General features: G+C 46.2%; 1 protein-coding gene across 9 annotated transcripts in view; it reads left to right on the forward strand.

Moving 5' to 3' along the window:
* LOC135911319 (CREB-regulated transcription coactivator 1-like) overlaps positions 1–19,174 on the forward strand; it is a 149,118-nt gene that overhangs the window by 52,333 nt on the left and 77,611 nt on the right. For 7 of the 9 annotated variants that reach the window (XM_065443545.1, XM_065443541.1, XM_065443537.1 and 4 more), the window contains 3 exons: positions 9,058–9,138; positions 12,899–13,014; positions 16,576–16,646. In XM_065443545.1, coding sequence (XP_065299617.1) covers positions 9,058–9,138; positions 12,899–13,014; positions 16,576–16,646 — 268 coding nt within the window. The remainder of the gene's footprint in view (positions 1–9,057; positions 9,139–12,898; positions 13,015–16,575; positions 16,647–19,174) is intronic. The other 2 variants (XM_065443543.1, XM_065443544.1) reach the window with 1 other exon arrangement.

Genomic DNA, 19,174 nt, shown 5'->3' on the forward strand with positions numbered 1-19,174 from the left:
CACCCGGTTCCAGGCCGCAATACCAGTCAGCCTGTAGTGGCACCCGTGGCCCGCGGCCACCCGGCTCCCAGAGCCACGACTTCATCAGAGTCAAAGAGATAGAAGAAGCTATTTACATGAGAAATTCGGAACACCCACGAGGCTTCCGTACTCACTCGCTTCAGGCTTGCCACTGCTCCGCGGGCGCTGAGCCTCGCTCTCCCAGGATGCAGACCACGTGGCTCTCGTACCAACGAATGCCATTAAAAAAAACACTTGCGAAAAGGCTTAGTATGTTGACATGTTCAAACACACTACAGCCACCGCCACCTCACTCAAGAAAGCACGCCGCCGACGCTAGCGATCAAAATTCACGCTAGGCCTACGCTTCGATTTAAACAAAGGTCTCGAACGAAGCAAAACTGTTAAAACTACCCTCCGATGCCCCAAGAGCCCCACGTTGGGCAGCCAGATGTGGGGTCTGTGGGGGATTCTCACACCGTACTCTTGGGACAAAGGAACGATAACACAGTAGTGCAAACAATCACAAGGGCATTTATTGCACCTTTCATAGATCACTGCCTGCTAGCCGAGTTGCTATCCACAAAACATGCCGATGGGCGCGCGACAAATCTAGAAGTCCGACTCACCGCGACCGGAAGCGAGCGAATATGTTCGCCCCATGCTGGATCCCAACGCCTGGTCGTTCGCGTGTTCGGTCACGCCAACGGTGGTGCGTTCGAAGGCGGCCACGCGAGGCAGTCTCGCAGAAGCATGGGTCGGCGCACACGTGGGAGTCGTCCCCCACCGTGCGCCGACCCGCCGGGAAAGAGGGTCGCTGCACGTGTGGCACGGCACATCCGTCCCACTGGCTGTCTCGAATCCAAGAGAGAGCGCCTTGTCTCTCCCGCACCCAAGTAACCCCGCAGCAGCGCAACACTAGCGCCATCTCTCGCACTGCGCCTGTACCACTCCGACCGCCGCGTGCGCTGCGAAGCCGCACTACAGTAGACGCGCTATGCGGGAAAAACATCAGGGGAGGCGCGAGGGTCGCGCATCCCCACAGAGTTGTGTGGAGCAACGCGATGCACGCTATCCCGAAAGCGGACAGTTCTGTCGCTCGGCGATAAGCTGAATATTATCGAGGAAGTGGAAAAGTGGCATGGAGCCACGAAAGTCAGCATTGCCCGGGACCTTAAGATACCCAAATCTTTGCTTAAGACGATTCTGGCAAACAAAGCGGGGATATTGCAGAATGCCAACAAGTTCGGGCTCAAGCGGAAAGTGGCGAAAGGACAGCATGAGAAGTTAGAAAAAGTTCTCGTCAAGTGGCTGCATCAAGCACGGAGCTCTGCAATCAACGTTGATGGCGCCATTCTACAAGCAAAGGCGGACCTTGTGGCATTGCATCTGAGCATCAACGACTTTCAGGCATCGAACGGGTGGCTGGATCGCTTTAAAAAACGAAACAGGATCGTGTACAGCTGCTCCTGCGGAGAAAGCACTTCCGTGGACGTTTCGACGGTGAAAGAGTGGATGAAGTCGCTGCCGGAGATGATTGCTGCATACAAGCCCTGTGACATTTTCAGTAATGATGAGAGCAGGATTTTTTACCATATGCAGCCCGAGCAAACCCTTGCGTTTAAGGGTGACAGCTGTCATGGTGGCAAGCGTAGTAAAGAGCGTGTGACTGCGCTATTCTGTGCTAACGAGGAGAGTCCTGAGAGGCTGCCTGTGCTCGCTGTTGGAAAGTTTGCAAAGCCACGCTGCTTTAAGAACTTGAAGGTGCTGCCGCGCAGTTACAACTTCGACAAAAAGGCGTGGATGATGTCTTCGCTCTTCAGCAACTTTTTGCAGCAGCTGGATAACAAAATGAGTGTTAAGGCGAGGAAAATACTGCTTTTCGTGGACAACTTACCGTGCCACCCACCCGATACGTCCAGCCTGAGGAACATAAAGGTTGTTTCTTTTTCCGCCCAACTGCACAAGCCGGCTGCAGCCCCTGGATGCCGGCATCATTAAGTGCGTCAAGCAAGTGTACCGGAAGCGGTTAGTACAGCGTCGGCAGGTGGCTATGGCGCGCATCGCGTCGGAAAAAAAAGATCACTGTGCTCGACGCCATGCACTTTATTGCCAGTTCGTGAAACGCAGTGTCATGAAGCACAATCGCTAACTCGTTCAAGCACTGTGGCTTTAAGCGAGAGACTGCCTCCTCAGCTGGGGACACAACAACCTCGATGCCGCTCAAGGCCAATGCAGGCTTCGCTGACGATGATTTCGAGGTTTTAAACCTCACCACGACCTTTGCCGAGTACGTAGAGATCGACAACAACATTGGGATCTGTACCGAGGTGTCGCTGGATGACGCCATCGAGGAGGCTTTGCCTAGTGCCAGCACCGCTGCTACATTGGACGAGGACAGCGACGACGCCACAAATGCCGTGCCTGTGCCTATTATGTTCACCGAGGTGCTACAGCACATAGACAGCATCCGGAACTTCATCTGTTCATGCGACGCCGTAGAGGACCTCCTTTTGGACGTTGCCCAAGTCGAGCGAAAGCTCTTGGTTCACGGATCAAACAAAGTTCAAAAGAAACTTAGCGACTTTTTTAAAAGTTTGCTCCTGCTGGCGGGGATCGCGGCAGTGGGCAGTGGAGTGCCGTAAAGGTTCGTTTGAATAAAGCAGGATTGGGACCTGTACTGCAGCATTAATACTTATCGCATTCACTTTTTTTGGTAATTTGGGTTTCCAAGCCCTGCAGAGTATGTTAGGAGTTTACATTGAAGTTTCTCGTAAATCCGTCACGGGAAATAAGTAGCATATTTATAGGCATAACTTATCTTCGGATTTTACGACGCCCGCATTTTACAACGCTTTTTCGCATTCCCGAGAATGTCATATCATCGGGGCTCCACTGTATTTAGGCCGGCCAGCCATGGTGCTTCGGGATCTCGGGTGCTGCATCTACCATGGCCACTCAGGTCGCATGTGCTTGCGTGTTCTATTCTCGTGCTGCCTGCACATGAGCCCATCTTCTTTGCCTGCTCTGGAGGCGATAGTCGCGTCGCTCTGGAGCCCCCCTCCTAGTGCGAAGCGCAGCTGAAATAAAGTCCAATGCTAAAGTCCAGATGCAGATGGTGGTGTTGTTGGTAGTGTCGGGTTCACGCAATCGGAGAGAAATGTACCAGGCAGCACCAGCAGTGTAAATTGTGAATGAGGCGCAACCACAGTGATACCAAAGTGCGAAATTGCGACCTGCTGCAAGCTCTCGTAGGTGCCTGGGCCTGTAGGAGTTGGGAGTTCCAAAATTAAACTGTCTGGCAGCTTGGGTCTTGCGTGGAGATAATGCAAGTGTTGGTCACTCATGTTGTTGAGGTAGAAGTGATTCTCAAGCTGAAGAAGCCAGATGACAGAGCTGCTGCTGCAAAACCTCGGCAGGCGATGCATCCGCGGAAGGTGTGAGCACAGAACATTGGAAGGCTGCTGCTGCTTGCGGTGAAATCTTGAACGCCGATAGCGTCAGGGTTGCGGTGCCGCTGAATGCATTGCGAAGGTTGTGCTTGTGGCGTTGCTGTGCCTGTGAGAGTGAAATTTGTGCCTAATGGGGCTGGTGGGAGAGTCTCTGTATTGGTGATGAGTGAGGTTCGACAATCAGGTGATGCCACTCTGCTGAAGGTCAGCTCCGAAAATACAGCGGATTCAACGACGTCCAGTCTGCCGAGGAGCTTTTGAGCCGACTGGAGCTGTTTCGTTTAGTCGCCGCCGACAAGAGGCTTAACCACATTGTGCCTGCTACTCTGGAGCACTGCGCAAAGTTGTGGTGGTGCCTCTGGACCATGTTTGCATCGTGGGAAGAATTTACTTTGGCCTTCATTGTGGAATTCTCTTCTATTGACGTGAAGCACCGCATGAAACAAGACCTCCGCATGCAGCACCCAGAAGAAAATTAAAAAGATTTTGTTTACATGATCGTAGCCTATTATGACCAGATCGGTGGCAAAGCTTCGGAATTGGAAAAGGTGGTCCGCATGCTGCGGCAAATGCACCCACAACTCCAAGTCTTGGTAGAAGACAGTCTAGCCAATCTCGCGGAGTTGGAGGTGGTTGCAGCACAAGCTGCTGGCAACAGGTTGGCCGCAGTCTACCATATCCCAAAAGTGCAAGATCCAGTGGGCTACGAGCAGCCGCAACCAGCACTTCCTGTGTGTGCCAGGCCTATGTCGGGATGTTCGCAGCAGGCACTTTTTGAGTGCAACAGGCATCTCTATACATGTAGCACTAAGCGGATGGACTATTGGCACTGACCCGCAATACATTGTGCTGTTAGCTAAGCACCACAAGGAGCCAGCCACATTGCTCGCAATATTTATTTATTTATTTACAACAACTACAGTGCCCATGTGGGTCATAAGTGTAGGGGGGGATATTAACATTGAAATACAAATACAATAATAGAAAAGGGTGGAGAGTCTTACCACTTGCATACTCTCTTTGAAGAGGTTCTTGCAGCTCCTGATATAGGGAGTAGCATTCCAACCAAAGAGGGCAAGCACCGCACTGTAGCGACAAAACCACAGCCAAGCATGAAGGAAGTGCTTGATGACTTCAGCCCTTTGTTCACTACAACTCTTGGGTGTAGCACCCTCGCTCAGCACTACATAGAGGCAGTGGATAGCGCCTGTGCGATGCAAGCTCCATTCAGTGAATGCTAAGAAGTGTGGTGAACTCGGAATGTACCATGACTCGACTGTGACACTGCCAGTGCGACAACTGGGGAAAGGGAAACCAGCGTCCCGAGAAGGTGCGAGCAGAAAGAAAATAAAAAGTTGTCGTCGAGATACCTGGGTGCACGCTTGTCTCTTCATTTCGTGCAGGTACCCACAGGAGCAGAAAATCAGAGCAGGGTCTTATAAGAAGCAGCAGCCCTTGGTCTAGTGCCCCAGTGCTCATCGCGAAGTAGTAGGGAGGCTAGTGGCTTGCTGTAGACTACCGACTGTTGAGGGCATGAAACAAGGTACCTGCCTACTCAGTGCCTTGAACGGACTGGCTGCTAGCACAACTTCCCAGGGCTCAGTGGTTCTCAAACTTAGATCTCTCCCAAGGGCTTTTCCAGATTCCCGTTTGCGATGCCGACATTATAAAAGCGGCCGTCATCTGCAATAGGTGTATACTTGAAGTCGCCAGGATGCCCTTCGGGGTGTCAGGTGGCCTGGCAACTTTTGAAACCTTGATGGACCATGTGCTACAGGGAATCAATTGCCACTTTGCCATGGCATATTTAGATGATGTTCTAGTCTACTCAGAGAAGCTTGAGAGTCACATTCAGCAGGTGAGGGAAGTACTGCTACGTATTGAAGGTGCTGGCCTTACGATTAACCCGGACAAAATACTGGTGCGCCGTCTGTTCTTTAAGTGCTTGGGCAACATCATCTCACCTCGGCAGTGCAGACCAGATCTGAAGAGGTGTGTGCAGGGCTAGATTACCCAAGACCCAGCACAACTAAGGTGTTCCAAGCCTTTCCGGGGCTTACTGGCTAATGTAGGAACGTCATCCCACACTTCTCACTGACAGCGCATCTACTCATGGACCTTTTGAAGAAGACTGAGCCATGGCAGTGGGCAGAGGGTCAAGAGCAGGCTTTAGCTGCACTGAAGCAATCATTAGCTCTGGATGCAGTTGTGGGCCTTCCAGATCTAAACCGACCTTTTGTGGTTGAAACTTGATGCGAGCAGTGTCAGCATATCAGCTGTGCTACTGCAGGCTGACCCTGATGTACTACAGCCTTCCTTCATTAGCAGGGTTCTTGCAGAGGCTGAAAGCCATTATACTGTCTAGGAGTGGGATTGCCTTGCAGTAGTGTGGGCAGTGGACAAATTAAGGGCTTATCTCGAATTCACTGAGTTTGAGATTCACTTTGATCACTCGTCCTTGTCATGAATGTTTACCACTGACCAAGCTTCATTCAGGGTCGAGCATTGGGTCCTACAACTGCTGGGCTTCAATTGCCAAATCAAGCACAAACAGGGACTAGCAAATACCCGCAGATGCCTTGAGCAGAGTCTCTATCCAGTGTGAAGACCGCCTAAGTGACAGTCTTCTGCATAGGACACTGTTCCCCGCTACTGGTCCAGAACCTGAAGCGAAAATTACGTTTGAGCAAATAGCAGCAGCCTTGGAATAGGATGCCACACTCTTAGATGATGCAGGATGGCTCATCCAAGAACACACTCTTGACAGCCATCACCTAAAACTGAAGACTGTGGTCCAAGGGACTAGGCTCTCAAGCTCGGAGCCTGATCACCACCTTCACGATCTGGCAGCGACAACAGAAGTGGAGCCACGCGGAGTGCTTGTTCAGCTAAGAGGCATCAAAAAAGTACCATGGCTACCTGATCATCTCCAAAACCTGGTACTGAAGATGGCACACGACCACCCCACTGAAGGCCATGCCGGATTTTTCAAAACCATGAGATGTGTTGCAGCATAATTCATCTAGCTGGGCATGCATGTTGACATAGCAAAGTATGTGCTGTGCTGTCTTCCAGTGTTCAAAAGCTCAATGCCAGTAGCCTGAGGGCCTCATGAACAATGGGCCACAGCTCCCATGGAAGAGCTTAGTGTCAATATTATCGAGCCATTGCTATCTACTCCTTGTGGCCACAAATGCTTGCTGGTGGCTATCGGCAAATTCACCAAGTTTCCAGAGCTCTTCCCTGTGCGACTGGAAACAAACACAAAAATATTAAGAGTGTATGGTTGCTGTTTTGTGTTGCCATGGCACCCCTGTGGCCATCACAAACGACAATGGGAATCCCTTTCGTGAGCACTTTATGGTACAATCTCCTAAACCACTGTGGCGTCAAGGACCGTCACACTGTGCGACCGGCAGGACAAATGGTCGACTGCCATGATGGCACTATTAAGCAGTGCCTATGAGCATACTACTCCAGCCACAAGGACTGGGACCAGCACATACCTGGAATTGCCCTTACTATGTATACTGCAGAGAACGTAGTCGCTGGATATACTCCGGCCTTGCTGTGTTGTGACTGTGAGCTCTGCACCCCATGGGAACCTGTCACTGACAAGGAAGTTACAGAGCCTCTGGCAGCGGCATGCCATGCTTTTGCTGCAGAACTCCAGCAGTGCCTTGAAGAGGCCCTCAAGCAATGGAAACACCAAGCGGCTGCTTGGCAAGTGCGGAAGTCCAGTTACAACCGTCATTGGCAGCCAGACGATGACCTTGTGCTCTTAGATAGTCACATCTTGAGTGATGCTGCCAAGGTGCTAGTGCCACTGGTGCGAAATGGACCTTATTGTGTAGTCATGCAGTTAGGTAACAATGACTTTGTTTTGACTGACCCTACTATGGGACACTGTTGAACTATTGCCTACACAGACCAATTGCTGCTCAACCATGAACCAAAGCATCTTTATTCCCATATTGCTTCACCTTCTGAGAGGGGCAGGGGGTGAGTTGTGAGGGGAGAGTGGCTGTGTAAGTGGACTGAGAAGTCCAGGTGAGGCAAGGCAAGGCATGGTTCTCGGAGGCTGTGGGCACATTTGAGTCCTGTAGTTGCCAGAGGAAGGATCAGGTGGTGTGAGTGCGGCAGCGGCAGAGTAAGGAAGACGTGGGTGGCACGAAGTGTGTGTGTTGCAGGTGCTGTGCACGGATGGACAGCATGTAGACAGCGTAGGGGAAGAGTTGGGGAGTGCGATAATAAAGGGAATGTTTGTAACAAATGTGTCGGCCTTTTATTGTTCATAACAATATTCTCCACATTCTCGGGTACTTTGCATGCATCACAGTCTAGTGAGTCTGCGTGTCAGATGTGATCCAAATATGTTTGTGTTAACACACCTAGTCTGCCCCCTGACATAATACGCTGAAGACTGCTATTGTTGTGCTACTTTTAAAAGCGTGGGGAAGATGGTGTGTATTTACAGATAAGTTAGCATAGTTGAGCCACAAGTGCTGGCAATGCATTGACGTAAAGCTCCAGAAGAAGTGGCCAACCTGTACCGAAAACTGTTATATTTTTCTTTTTGGTTTCGCACCAGCGTGAAAAAAAATCGTAATGTTTCAGTTCAGGTTTGGCTAAAAATAATGTCTTTTTCCCGTTTTCAGTTTTCGATTCGGTTCCGGTTTGATAGTGAATTGATACATTTGACCACTTAGTAGAGTATCTTGCTTCGCAAATGCACTGTTGAAATTACTGAATGTGGCATTTGTGGTAGCAGTAATGGTAGAGTGACCGGCACTATGACATTTTATTCAAGTTCTAAACTTGCTTGCTCACATATGCTTAGTGAGAATGTTTTCGTTTTTATGGCTGAATTTCTCCCATTTGCTTCTAAAATTGTGCTGGGTGTTGATGATTGCTTACACATTGGTTGGCCTTCTTTCATTTAAATTATCATCAGGGCTGTAGTTAGAGGTAGACCAGTTAAGACTGAAGTGTAAGTGTTAGTATTATCACATACTTTAGCTACTTCACTTCATTCTTTTCAGTAGACCCGGTGGGGGTGCTTTGTACAAACCAAATCGCTTTGCCCATCTCGGCACCATTCTTGGTCATTGTTCACATGCTAATAGCATTTTAGCCTTAAGGCCTTTGCTCAGTTCTATTTGAACTAACAAATGGTCTTTTCTTTCTGTAACATCTGCAAGAGTATTTGGCAGCGGCCTGTAGCCTCTGTTACTACTAGCCAAGTGTACTTTATGAAAGTGCTTCGCAATAGTAGCTCACAATATTTCATTAAAATTCCTCTAAGTGCTAAATATGATTAAAGCACGTAGCAGGTGTCATGAAAAAGCCATTGTGCTGTATTGGGCTAGGTGAGAGAAAACTGTTGAAGCTTTTTCTGTACTACTTTAGACGGAGTGCCAGTTTAATTGAGCAGATTTCTTAAAGCTGTCAAAAGATCGCATAGTTGTCATTGAATGCAAGTTATTTGCATTGCCTGCGTCTGGTTTGGAGAAGGTGTTCAATTGTGGTGCAGCTGTTTAGGTTGGGATTCTTGTTGGGGCCGAACAATCCCTGCAGCAACCCATGTTATCCACATCCCTTGCAGACCCTGTCACAGCTCGGGAATTGGACCAGATGTACCGTGACTGTACTGCACGAGTTGATGGCTTTGGGCAGGAGATCATGGGTACGCGAGCTTATGAGGATGCTCCTTTTTGTATGCGTAGTGAAGTGTTGTAGAGTGTGGGGCAAGCTGAAACTGGGCCTGCCATTCTCGCTTTGTGTTGTTTAGTTGTTGGAATAGCAGTTGTGTCTCATTTGTGCTGATGCATATTTATTGCCCCATTGATGCTGCATTTCGTTGCTGGACTTTACGTCATTACTTCATCACGCAGGTGTGATGCCTACATGACGGTGATTTAACTGCAGTAGGTAGATGTGCTATGAGGCTTAAAAGATTTAAAATTGTCATTTTTCTAGAAATGGCAACTAAGGCTGCCATTTGTTTGGTAGCCCACATATTGTTCAAGTATATAGTAGGAGGCATGCCCCCTTTAAGATTACTAGTGAAAGCCTATTTATGGTGCTTTTAGCTTACTTTAAAGAGCTACATGGGGCAGTATGCATAATTCTTCAAAACAGAGGATGGGCATGTGCATGGGATGATTGCATATGCATGGGCGCTGGCACTTGTACTTGCACTTATGCACGAGCACAAACAGCAGGTGGAAGGCATGTCTTGAAATATACACCAATCTATATTACAGTGTAGACTGGATCAGGGGTGGGAATACCTAGAGTGCCATTTGCGCTATTTTGATACTGAAGCAATTTGCTGTACCAAATTGCACCAAAAGCAGTAAGATGACCAAAATTGGGCCAGGATGTGCTAAAACAGCTTTGGTATCTTTGTCTTTGGCAGGCATCATCGAAAGAGTGCCGGCGCTGTGCATGGCATTGTGTTGTTTGTGTTGGAGCCTGGGTAAAAGTGACTTTCATATTCTGGCCATCAGTGAGCACGAAAAGCTGCGCCCAATTAAGTTCCCTGAATAAAACTAAATGTAGCAACATTCTTTTATCTTGCTGCCCCAGCCGATGAGCAAGGGCAGGCGAGGAGGCCTGGTGCTTATCGACATCTCTTGGTTGGTGCAGTGGAGTCACATGGCTGTGCTGGCACTGTTTCTGTGCAAAAGCGCGCGAGTGTCCATGTGCTGCTGGATGCACCTTTTGTTTCCTTGTTCTTTTTTTGTTTTGGCTCATGCTGGCGCCATGACAGTTACTCGATCACCATGCCTAGCCCTATGATGACGAATCCTGATACCTTATCGATTGCATTGCTGCACAGCACGATCATCACAATCAATAAGTTAAAACTGAGAGGGCAAGTGGCTATGGAAGGCATGTGTGGCTATGAGACTTGGAAAAGGAAAGGCCAAGACAGGAGGAATGTGGCTCCCTTCAGCTTATTGAGCTGACTTGCACCCAATCACTCAATGTGAAATCTAGATGTCTAGGTACTCCTAGTGAGTATAGTGAGTGGCAAATTGAAGTCAGGCATGTGCAGAATCTTGGTTTGACTGTGGTGTTCACTAACCCTGGCATCTTCACAGCTTTTGTTAGTAAACGCCTTGAGTCACTTCACCAGCACTTAATACAAAAATAGCATAAAAATGCCTTTAAGCTGCTCTTCAACACTTATTTAATGCTGCAAAATGCGAGGCTTTGTGACCGTTATCCCACTTATTAATAATAATGCTATAAAGTAATGTTTGTATACTCCATACTGCTCCAAAATCAGAATTTGCTGCGGTCTGCTCCAAAATTAAATTTTATCTACTCCAAGAATTGTTAGAAAATTTCTTTGGGAATTTCCACCTCTGCTGGATTTTTCTCGAGCTGAAGTGCAGAGGGTGAGATTTAGATGGAGGGAACTGTTTGGGGGAGGATATGAGAGCAAGTGGGGAATAGAGACAGAGGCAGATTTGTAATCTTCTCAAAGGCATTTGGGTAGGTGGCAATTATATCCTTCATGAATATACTTTCACTACACAGAGTTCCGCAGCACTTGTTTGGTTACTCTTGGCTCCAAAACCCAGCTCCGAGTTGGAAGTTTCTTGCACCTTGATACTGCCAACTGCCAGCCTCTTGGCTAACCCTGTCAGCAGGACTATTGCCCCATTCAGATGGTGATCCAATGTTCAATTCCTACTGCAGGGCAAATTTTTCTTCAGTTGTATAATGTTTCTCTGTGGACTGTGTGCAGGTTTCATTTGTAGCATCCTGGTATAAATAGGTGGACAGCAACTCCCCCATACAGACAAGGAACCTGCATTGGGAGCAAAAGCATTAGCTTTTCCATCTTTGATGTATTATTCTAGTCTTTCCTTTTGAAACTCTGCATGATAATTTGTACCATCATAACTGGGGTGCATAGTCCTTGCCACATTCTTGAGATTATGGGCCTCAGGTATGTGTTATGTGGATGGTCTATTTGAGGCCAGCTTGCCTTTCGGCATTTCACCCAGCATTTTTGAAAATCTTGCCTCATGGCAGCTGTAAATACTTTCCTAAGAACTTCTCGTTAAATATCTTTGCAGTCAGAAATTTATCAGCCTTGCTTAGTCTTTCCCACTATAGTAAGTGGTTTCTGCTTGTGATTATGACAGAAAAAGAAAGAAGAAAAGCATTTTGAGGGTCAATCTGCCTGTCGGCTTCCGTTTTGGTTTGTTCAGCTTCCCTGTTCTGTATTTCATGCACATTGGTGTATCACACACCAATGTTCCCAATATGTACAAAACTGCACTCACTTTGAACTTTGCTAGAACCTTCCCATTCAATTTACTAAAAACCAAGTAAAAGCCAAGCTAAGGGATGAAATAACAGAATAACTTTATCACACCCCTCCTGTGTTCTGTATGGTGGGAGACTAAATTTTATGTGTGTGACCTGACATTCAGCATGAATATACACCGTATTTACCCAGTTCTAATGCCCACTCAATTTTAATGAGCTTAAATAAAAGTGCTCCTGAATGTAACATGCAGCTGATTCACACAAAAATAATATAGGATGCCCCCCAGTGTTCATGATCGGAAAAAGTGAAGCACACATAATTTACCTTCACAGAAGGGAATTTTTTTGTTATTGAGCATTCATGATGAAACTGGCACGTAGTCGTCGCCATTTACGCTTAATGGGCCACAGGTATTGAGTACACAGGGGCAATATACTCGAGCGATCACTTTAGACACTGCTGTTACTGTTGTGAGACTCTAAATCAGACTTGTTGAAGTATGTGGCCAACAACATTCCTGGCGCAGTGCGCAGATGGTGAGCTTGGCTCAACGCCAGAAATGCTGGTAGTCATTACGCCGGCGCATTTAATGATGAGTCACGTGAAATCTCGTGAAAGTGATAGTATCTCTGAAAGTTATTGGCCGAGAACACCACTCTAGATCAGAGTCAAGCACAAAATGTACCCGCAGCACCTTTTGCAGAAATGGTAGGTTGCTGCCAATGCTACGCATCGAGTTTTGGTTTCGTGTCTCATTATAATGTGCAGGCAATTTTTGGACCCACTTTCTCTGAAAAAAAAAAAAATGGTGCATGGTAAATTCGAGTAAATATGGTAAACACAAAAGATTCCTGATTTGAAGTGATTCATTGCCTATAGATTTGAAAGAAGGTAATTTAAGATGAGTGTGAGGACTTTGAATTTAGTGTTATGAATATTGTCTGTTGCTTGCAATAAACTTTTCAGTGTATTGGTGCACTTCCATGGTAACGCATTCCTTCCAACTGAAAAAGCATTTCTTCTGCACGTAACAGAGCATGTTGCATGTTTGTTGTAATGCAACATGAATTTGTTTGTCATAGTTGCCCTGCACAAGGCCGCTCTGCAGCTGGCTGCTTTCGACACTTGTTCTCATTTGTGTCCCACTTAACAGGTATACAGGATATGAACAGCATGGCCATGGATGGAATGAATATGAAAAGTTACTGGGACCCAAAGGGAGGAGGGGGAGGTGACTGCTATGGGAACAGCCTTTCCAGTATGGGATGTGTAAGTACTCCAGCTTTTTGTTTTTTTTATTTTCTCCTATGTGACTTATGCGAACAAATTGTGCTTCCTGCTGTGCATTACTTCCTTCATTAAATGCCATCTGCAATGAAATTTTGGACCGTGTAGAAAGCCTAGATTAAGATAGTGTTGACATAGAGGAGCCTCCCTGCAAAATGTGACATGTGAAACACCGTTTTTTACCATGTATAACCTGCCACCACATATAACCCGTGCCCCCAACTTTAACAGCGCCGAAGGAAAATATAAAGCCTGCGCATGGAACCTGCGGAAATAACTGCATACAGCAATGCTCGCATCTTTGCAAAAATGGTCTCCATTTGCAGATGCACGTCCCGTCCAAGTCGTGTCTTGGACCAGCAGCTCATCCCCCCCCCCCCCCCAACCACCCTTTAGTTATGCTGATAAAGTTAGCTTCTTCTACACTCTAAAGGACGGCTTTTGAGCGCAGCTTATCATGGGCTGAGTTCTAGTTTGCCGGCACCATGTGCACTATCGCTATTACCGCATGCACTTTGCCAAAAATTAAGCACAAAATGGCAACCCGTAAAGAGAAGGAGAATGTGCAGCCATGAAGGTGAGGTTGAAGGGAGCTTCAACACGTAGAGGTTGGGAGAGGGTGGGGTTACCTAGGAGATAAAACATAGAATGGTGGAGAACCTTGCCTTGAGGTGTGGCTTCTCGGCACCTCACACTGCACTGCCTTGATATGCGGCTTCACGGCAGCTCGAGACACGTCTTCAGGACTGTCATGAAGCCACACCTCAGTGCGAAATTCGCATATAACCCGCAACCCAAGTTTACTGCTAAATTTGTTGCATTTTTGGTGCAGGTTATACATACAAAAGCACTGTAAGAGGGGAAGCATCAGCAAAAGCTTGAAAAGATAGCTGTTTTTGATAACGAAACTGAAAAAAAAGAAAAGAAAAAAGAAACACCACCATTACTGCTTGTCGGAAGTGACACATGGCTTGAAAATGTAGGCCTCCTCAGCGTGACCTTAGAGATAAGCCTAGACCACATGTATGCTTACATGTGGTCTAGGCTTATCCTAATAGTGCTTCAAAATTCACAATCTAGATTTGGCTACTATACTTTGGTGAAGTTGGTGCAGGACAAAACCGGTCCGCACCACATAGCATGTCCAGACTGGAGCATACTGGCACAAGCGTGTACTCTTGCAGTTGCATGTAGCTACATCTGCTGCATAGCATAGGTACCACAGCCGCCGCAAGGTGCCGCAATGAGCCTGCTCACCATTGACATGCTGGGGCAATCGCATCCTCCACTTTCTTTAAGTGATGTAGCTCCATGCATCTGGTGACACGCGCCAGCCCGAGTGCCCGGCACCAGCGGCGTGCTGGGACTTGCGTCATAGCGATAACCACCAGATGCATGCATTGTCTGCTTAGGTGCTGTTTACAGGCTGCTAACAAGAAAAATATACAATTACCAACCCTGTGGCTTTGCCAAGATTGGTTCGGTAGTATACAGTAAAACCTCATTTTAACGAAATTGAAAAGGAAAGAGGAATCGAAATTTCTTCATTATATCCATTACTGCCTGTTACCTGAATATAGTGCCAAATGGTGTGCACAACTTTAAATACTCATAGAAGCAGACTACTTTGTGACCCATGGAACCACTACATGACCACGTGTGCGATGAAATCTTAATAAAACAGTAAAAGGTGGCATATCATGCAGGCTGGCGCAGGTTCGGGGCAGCTAAACATGGTCTATGAGATTGCACTGGTAAAAAACAGCCTGCATTGCGTTGCAGTGAGAAACAGAAGTTTGATGGGGAAAATGAGCTGCTGCTTATGCGCAGCTACATGCATTGGTAAGGAAGACCAGTGTTGCTCGACGGTGCATTGAACTTGGGCATGCAGGAGTTTTTAACTTGTGCACCAAATATGTTCAAAACCCAGCGGAGAAAGATTGGTTTGGTGCGAAAGGGTCAGGTATTTATTGGTTTTGGAGACAAATCTAGTTCGTTATATCTGCTGGCAGGACAGTTTTACTTTGTTAAAACAAAGTCTTAAATTCATGGACTTGTATGGGTATTTCAAGAAGAATTTCACTTACTTCATTATATTCCATTTTGTTATGATGAACTTTGACTGTATACTACTTATTTATAAAAAATTAACTAAAGTAAAATTTTGCTGCAGTTGGCCTTTAAGTATACCACCTGTTCTTTTTTTTTCTGAGTGGATCTTTGAAATGTTGTCTGTGGCACGTATTGATAGGCGAGTTGGTTATACGTGATTACAACGAAGGTGCCAAATAAAACAACGGACAAAGGAAGGCGACACAGGACAACCACGTAGGCGCACTAACAACTGAGTGTTTTATTTCTTGACACAGGAATAAATAGCTGCTGCCAAGAATCAAAACAACAAGAAAAAACACTGCCGTCATCTGCATTACACAATGAAAACACGATACAGAACAGCTTCTAAGCGCTGCTCCCAAGATACACTAGTTCCTATGTCGACAGAAACACTGAGGGTTCACTGATACAAGCATCACCACTGCTTCTTGATCTCAAGCGCCTCCAATATCTCCCTTCTCATTTGATCATCAGCTCTGTTCAAAACACAGTTGTTAGTGCGCCTGCGTGGTTGACCTGTGTCGTCTTCCATCGTCCATTCTTTTATTTGGTGCCTTCGTTGTAATCATGTAGCCTGTGGCAGATAACTTAATTGTATTTTCTGGTGATTGACTGTGCAGTGTGACTTGTTTAAGCATAGACTAACAAGAAGTGGCCAAGGTAGTAAATTTTGCTGCAAAAAATGTGAGGGGATTTGTGTGGGTATATTTTGGGCACCTGCTGGAAATAAAGTGCCAGAGGTTTGGAATTCTTGTGCAAGAACTTTGTCAGCTTAGTACTGTATGAAATATCATTATACGCTAACCATTTATACAAATAGTATCATTTTTACACATGCATAGGCCAAATTGTAAGCAAATAAGAACCAATGCGTTCAAGGAATTTATTGTCTAGATTCGTGGGACTCTTTTCAATGTAATGGGTTGGCATAGGTTCGAAAGATTGTGTTCAGAGTAGTACTTGTACAGCACTTTCTTGTGCAATAAATACATGCTGTGAACATTCGTAACAAAATATGTTGTTTAAATGAAGTCCAGTTCAATTTACTGTGTGCATGATAGCGGCACTCCGGTGCTATTATGCTGAGTTATGGATAGTGACAGTGGAATGTCCTCTAAGAAACGCGATGTGTTATGCAACTAGAACAAATTTAAAGGTTAGATGACCAGCACTGAAAAAATTCAGGAAAAATCAAAATTTCGAGCTAGTGCTTGAAGTTGCAAAACCTAGCGGCGGCGACACTGCTGAGCTGAGGCCTCACTCTGTGCATCCTGTTTTGAATTCATAGACCAGGGTGACCCCACTTAGGCTAAGAATGTTAAAAATGCTAAGAATGTAGAGGTCTGGCCATTTAAAACATTTGTTAAGGGCTACTAGCACATTTGTAAATGTTCACTGGCTTTTGCCTTGTATGCTGACTTTATGCAGGAAATTTCAACCCAGCAACAGCATCAGCAACAGCAGCACCGACCAAAATCCTGTGATGTCCCTGGAATCAAGTCAGTTTGCTATAGAAAACACTCTTCTGCACTTTTATGAGTAGCTTTGATGCTGTGAATGGGCATTTATCAAACCTGGTTGTTTTGATTGGTGCCTGTGCAGTAGATGTAAGTACAGCAGATGTAATAAGTGCAGTAGAAGCCTGTTGATACATTTTTTAGGGAAAAGAGTGCATGATCCAGAAAAACATAACATCTGATAATGCTTGTGGCAGCATTATAGAGAAGACAATAAGCTGCACTCACAAAAAGCCTTATTTGAAGTGGCATAGAAAGCCGAGCCATTAAAAACCTGTTCAGTAAAGCTTGCTATCGCTGCCTGGGGGTCAGATTGAATCTTAAACACTTTCTTGGAGCTGTTGTACCTGTGGATGATGCTGAATGAAGCTTTAGCGTGAAGAATAAGGGCATCTGTGGGGCTTGATTTTTTGTTAGTCACAACCACATGTGGAAACAAATAAGGTTAAGGGGAAATGGAAGTTGATGAAAGGATAACTTGCCACAGGTGGGAGCTGAAGCCACATCTTTTGCATTATGTGTGTTTTGCTTTACCACTTCAATTGCTGTGGTGACTATCCTCCTGTCGACTTTCTTGTGTATTTGTGTATGTGTGTGCAAGATTAGTGCAGGGGACCAACTTTATGTGTCCAAAGTAGAGAACAAACGAAGGAATGGCATTAAATCTCCTAAGCAAAGTAGAAATATAATGTGCACTGGATTTTTTAGCAAGAAGAATGGGCGTTGTGCTATGGTGGCCGGTTTGCCAGTCAGCTTCTCTGCACGGTTTGGAAGGTCAGCTTTGCCGCAATACACCCGTGTTTTGCGGTAAAACATACAAATGTTGCGAAGGTGGTTTTGGTTTCTTATCCGTTATCCATTTTTTTTAAAGGCGTGCGTTAGAATGGGATAAATACGGTAATAAGACTTTGTGAGCTATGATTATTGTTTTAAAATCTTCCTAGGGCAGGCAAAAAATAGGTGCTTTTGATGGGAGATTATATTTGAAGTGGGTTCAACTCATTTGCTGACCCCTAAGCTCTGCCAAGACAGACGCTGCCACTAAAGGGGTCGGTATTTGGATCATTGTAGGTCCGGGTGTGTATATGCTGACTAGTCAAGTTTGAATTATCTGGGGGAGGCCAACTTTATGATTGAAATAACAAAAGTTTGACCCCATAAAGATGTATGGGCACCGGCTGAGACCTTCGGTCGGGTTCGAATTCACCGTAAGATTGAATTAACAGGAGTCGAGTCAACTGAAGTCTAATTGGTATTAAAGCAACTGCACAAGGTATCAGAGGTCACGATACAGCGTCCGCAAACATAAGTGTAGGGAGACTCCTTGTGTGTTCGTCCACCTGCTCTTGGCTTTTGACTTGGTGAGCTGTGTTGAGACCAGCAGTCAGTGATGGTCGGAACATGATGAGAACCCTTTTACGCTGCACGACAAGTTTTGCAAAGTCACCATTTACAGTGATGGCATGCGGTGGTCAGCATAGGCACCACCAACGAACGATGCTGGTGCATCACCTACCGGTGATGCGCGGTAGGTGATGCGCCATTGCAGTTTCTGGACATAACCTGAAAGGGAAACATAACCAACTGGAAGTTAATAAGCATGACCTCGTGGAAACTAAACAGGGCGGTAAGCAGTCCTGTTCGCCTTGTAACATATGAGCTGTGAAAACGTACAAACAGTAATGTATGAACGAGCTTCTACTGTGTAGAAACTTCATCTGCCTGACTTGAACCATCATTTCAAGGTTTTTTCAAGTTGTCCAATTAATCTTGCCATGATTAACCTCCTTGAACAAAAGCTCCTCTCAAATGACACTGGAGCAATATAGCCTGTATGAGTTGTCAACTGGCCAACCTGTAACTTAAAGGGCCCCTCACTAGGCCACATAGTAAATTTCGTTTATACACTGGAAGTTGTTATGTGCCCTCTAGGAAGCGTTCTGCTGCAAGAATTTTTCAAATTGGTTCATGAAGAGCAGAAATAAAAATGTTTCAGTGCCGCAAACCCATGATTTCAGGAGGCGAGAGCCACTGTCAAGAGAAACACGCTCTCCGCTAGCGAAATTCCTTCCCTGCATTCTCCCATACCGTACCTCGAAGATTGCCTGATGCATGCGTCACGGGCTCTGCCATCATTTTTTTCTTCTATTTTTTTTTGTGGGGTGATGTACTTCTGCTGACGCCGTCATACGTGAGCTGTTGTGATTGTCTCGTTTTGCGCAGTGCATGATTTTGCGCGCTGTGCTTAAGGTCACCTGACAAGCGGTATAAGTCAGTGCTACGCGAATACTTATGTTGAATTCCAATGACGGAGTTGGAGCAAGTTTTTCTGCTCGTTTCGGAGCAAGGTTGTTCCAATGACAGAGTGAGGGCGTGAGTAAGGTGTTCCAATAAGAGAGTTAGAGTGGATTCAGAGTGGGAGTCACTCTGTGGAGCAGAAAAAGATACTCCGCCAAAATCGGCGGAGTGGACCGGAACTCTGCGTGACGTATTTCCTTTACCACGTTTGT

Source organism: Dermacentor albipictus, chromosome 1 (assembly GCF_038994185.2).
Source record: "Dermacentor albipictus isolate Rhodes 1998 colony chromosome 1, USDA_Dalb.pri_finalv2, whole genome shotgun sequence".
Lineage (NCBI taxonomy): Eukaryota > Metazoa > Arthropoda > Arachnida > Ixodida > Ixodidae > Dermacentor > Dermacentor albipictus.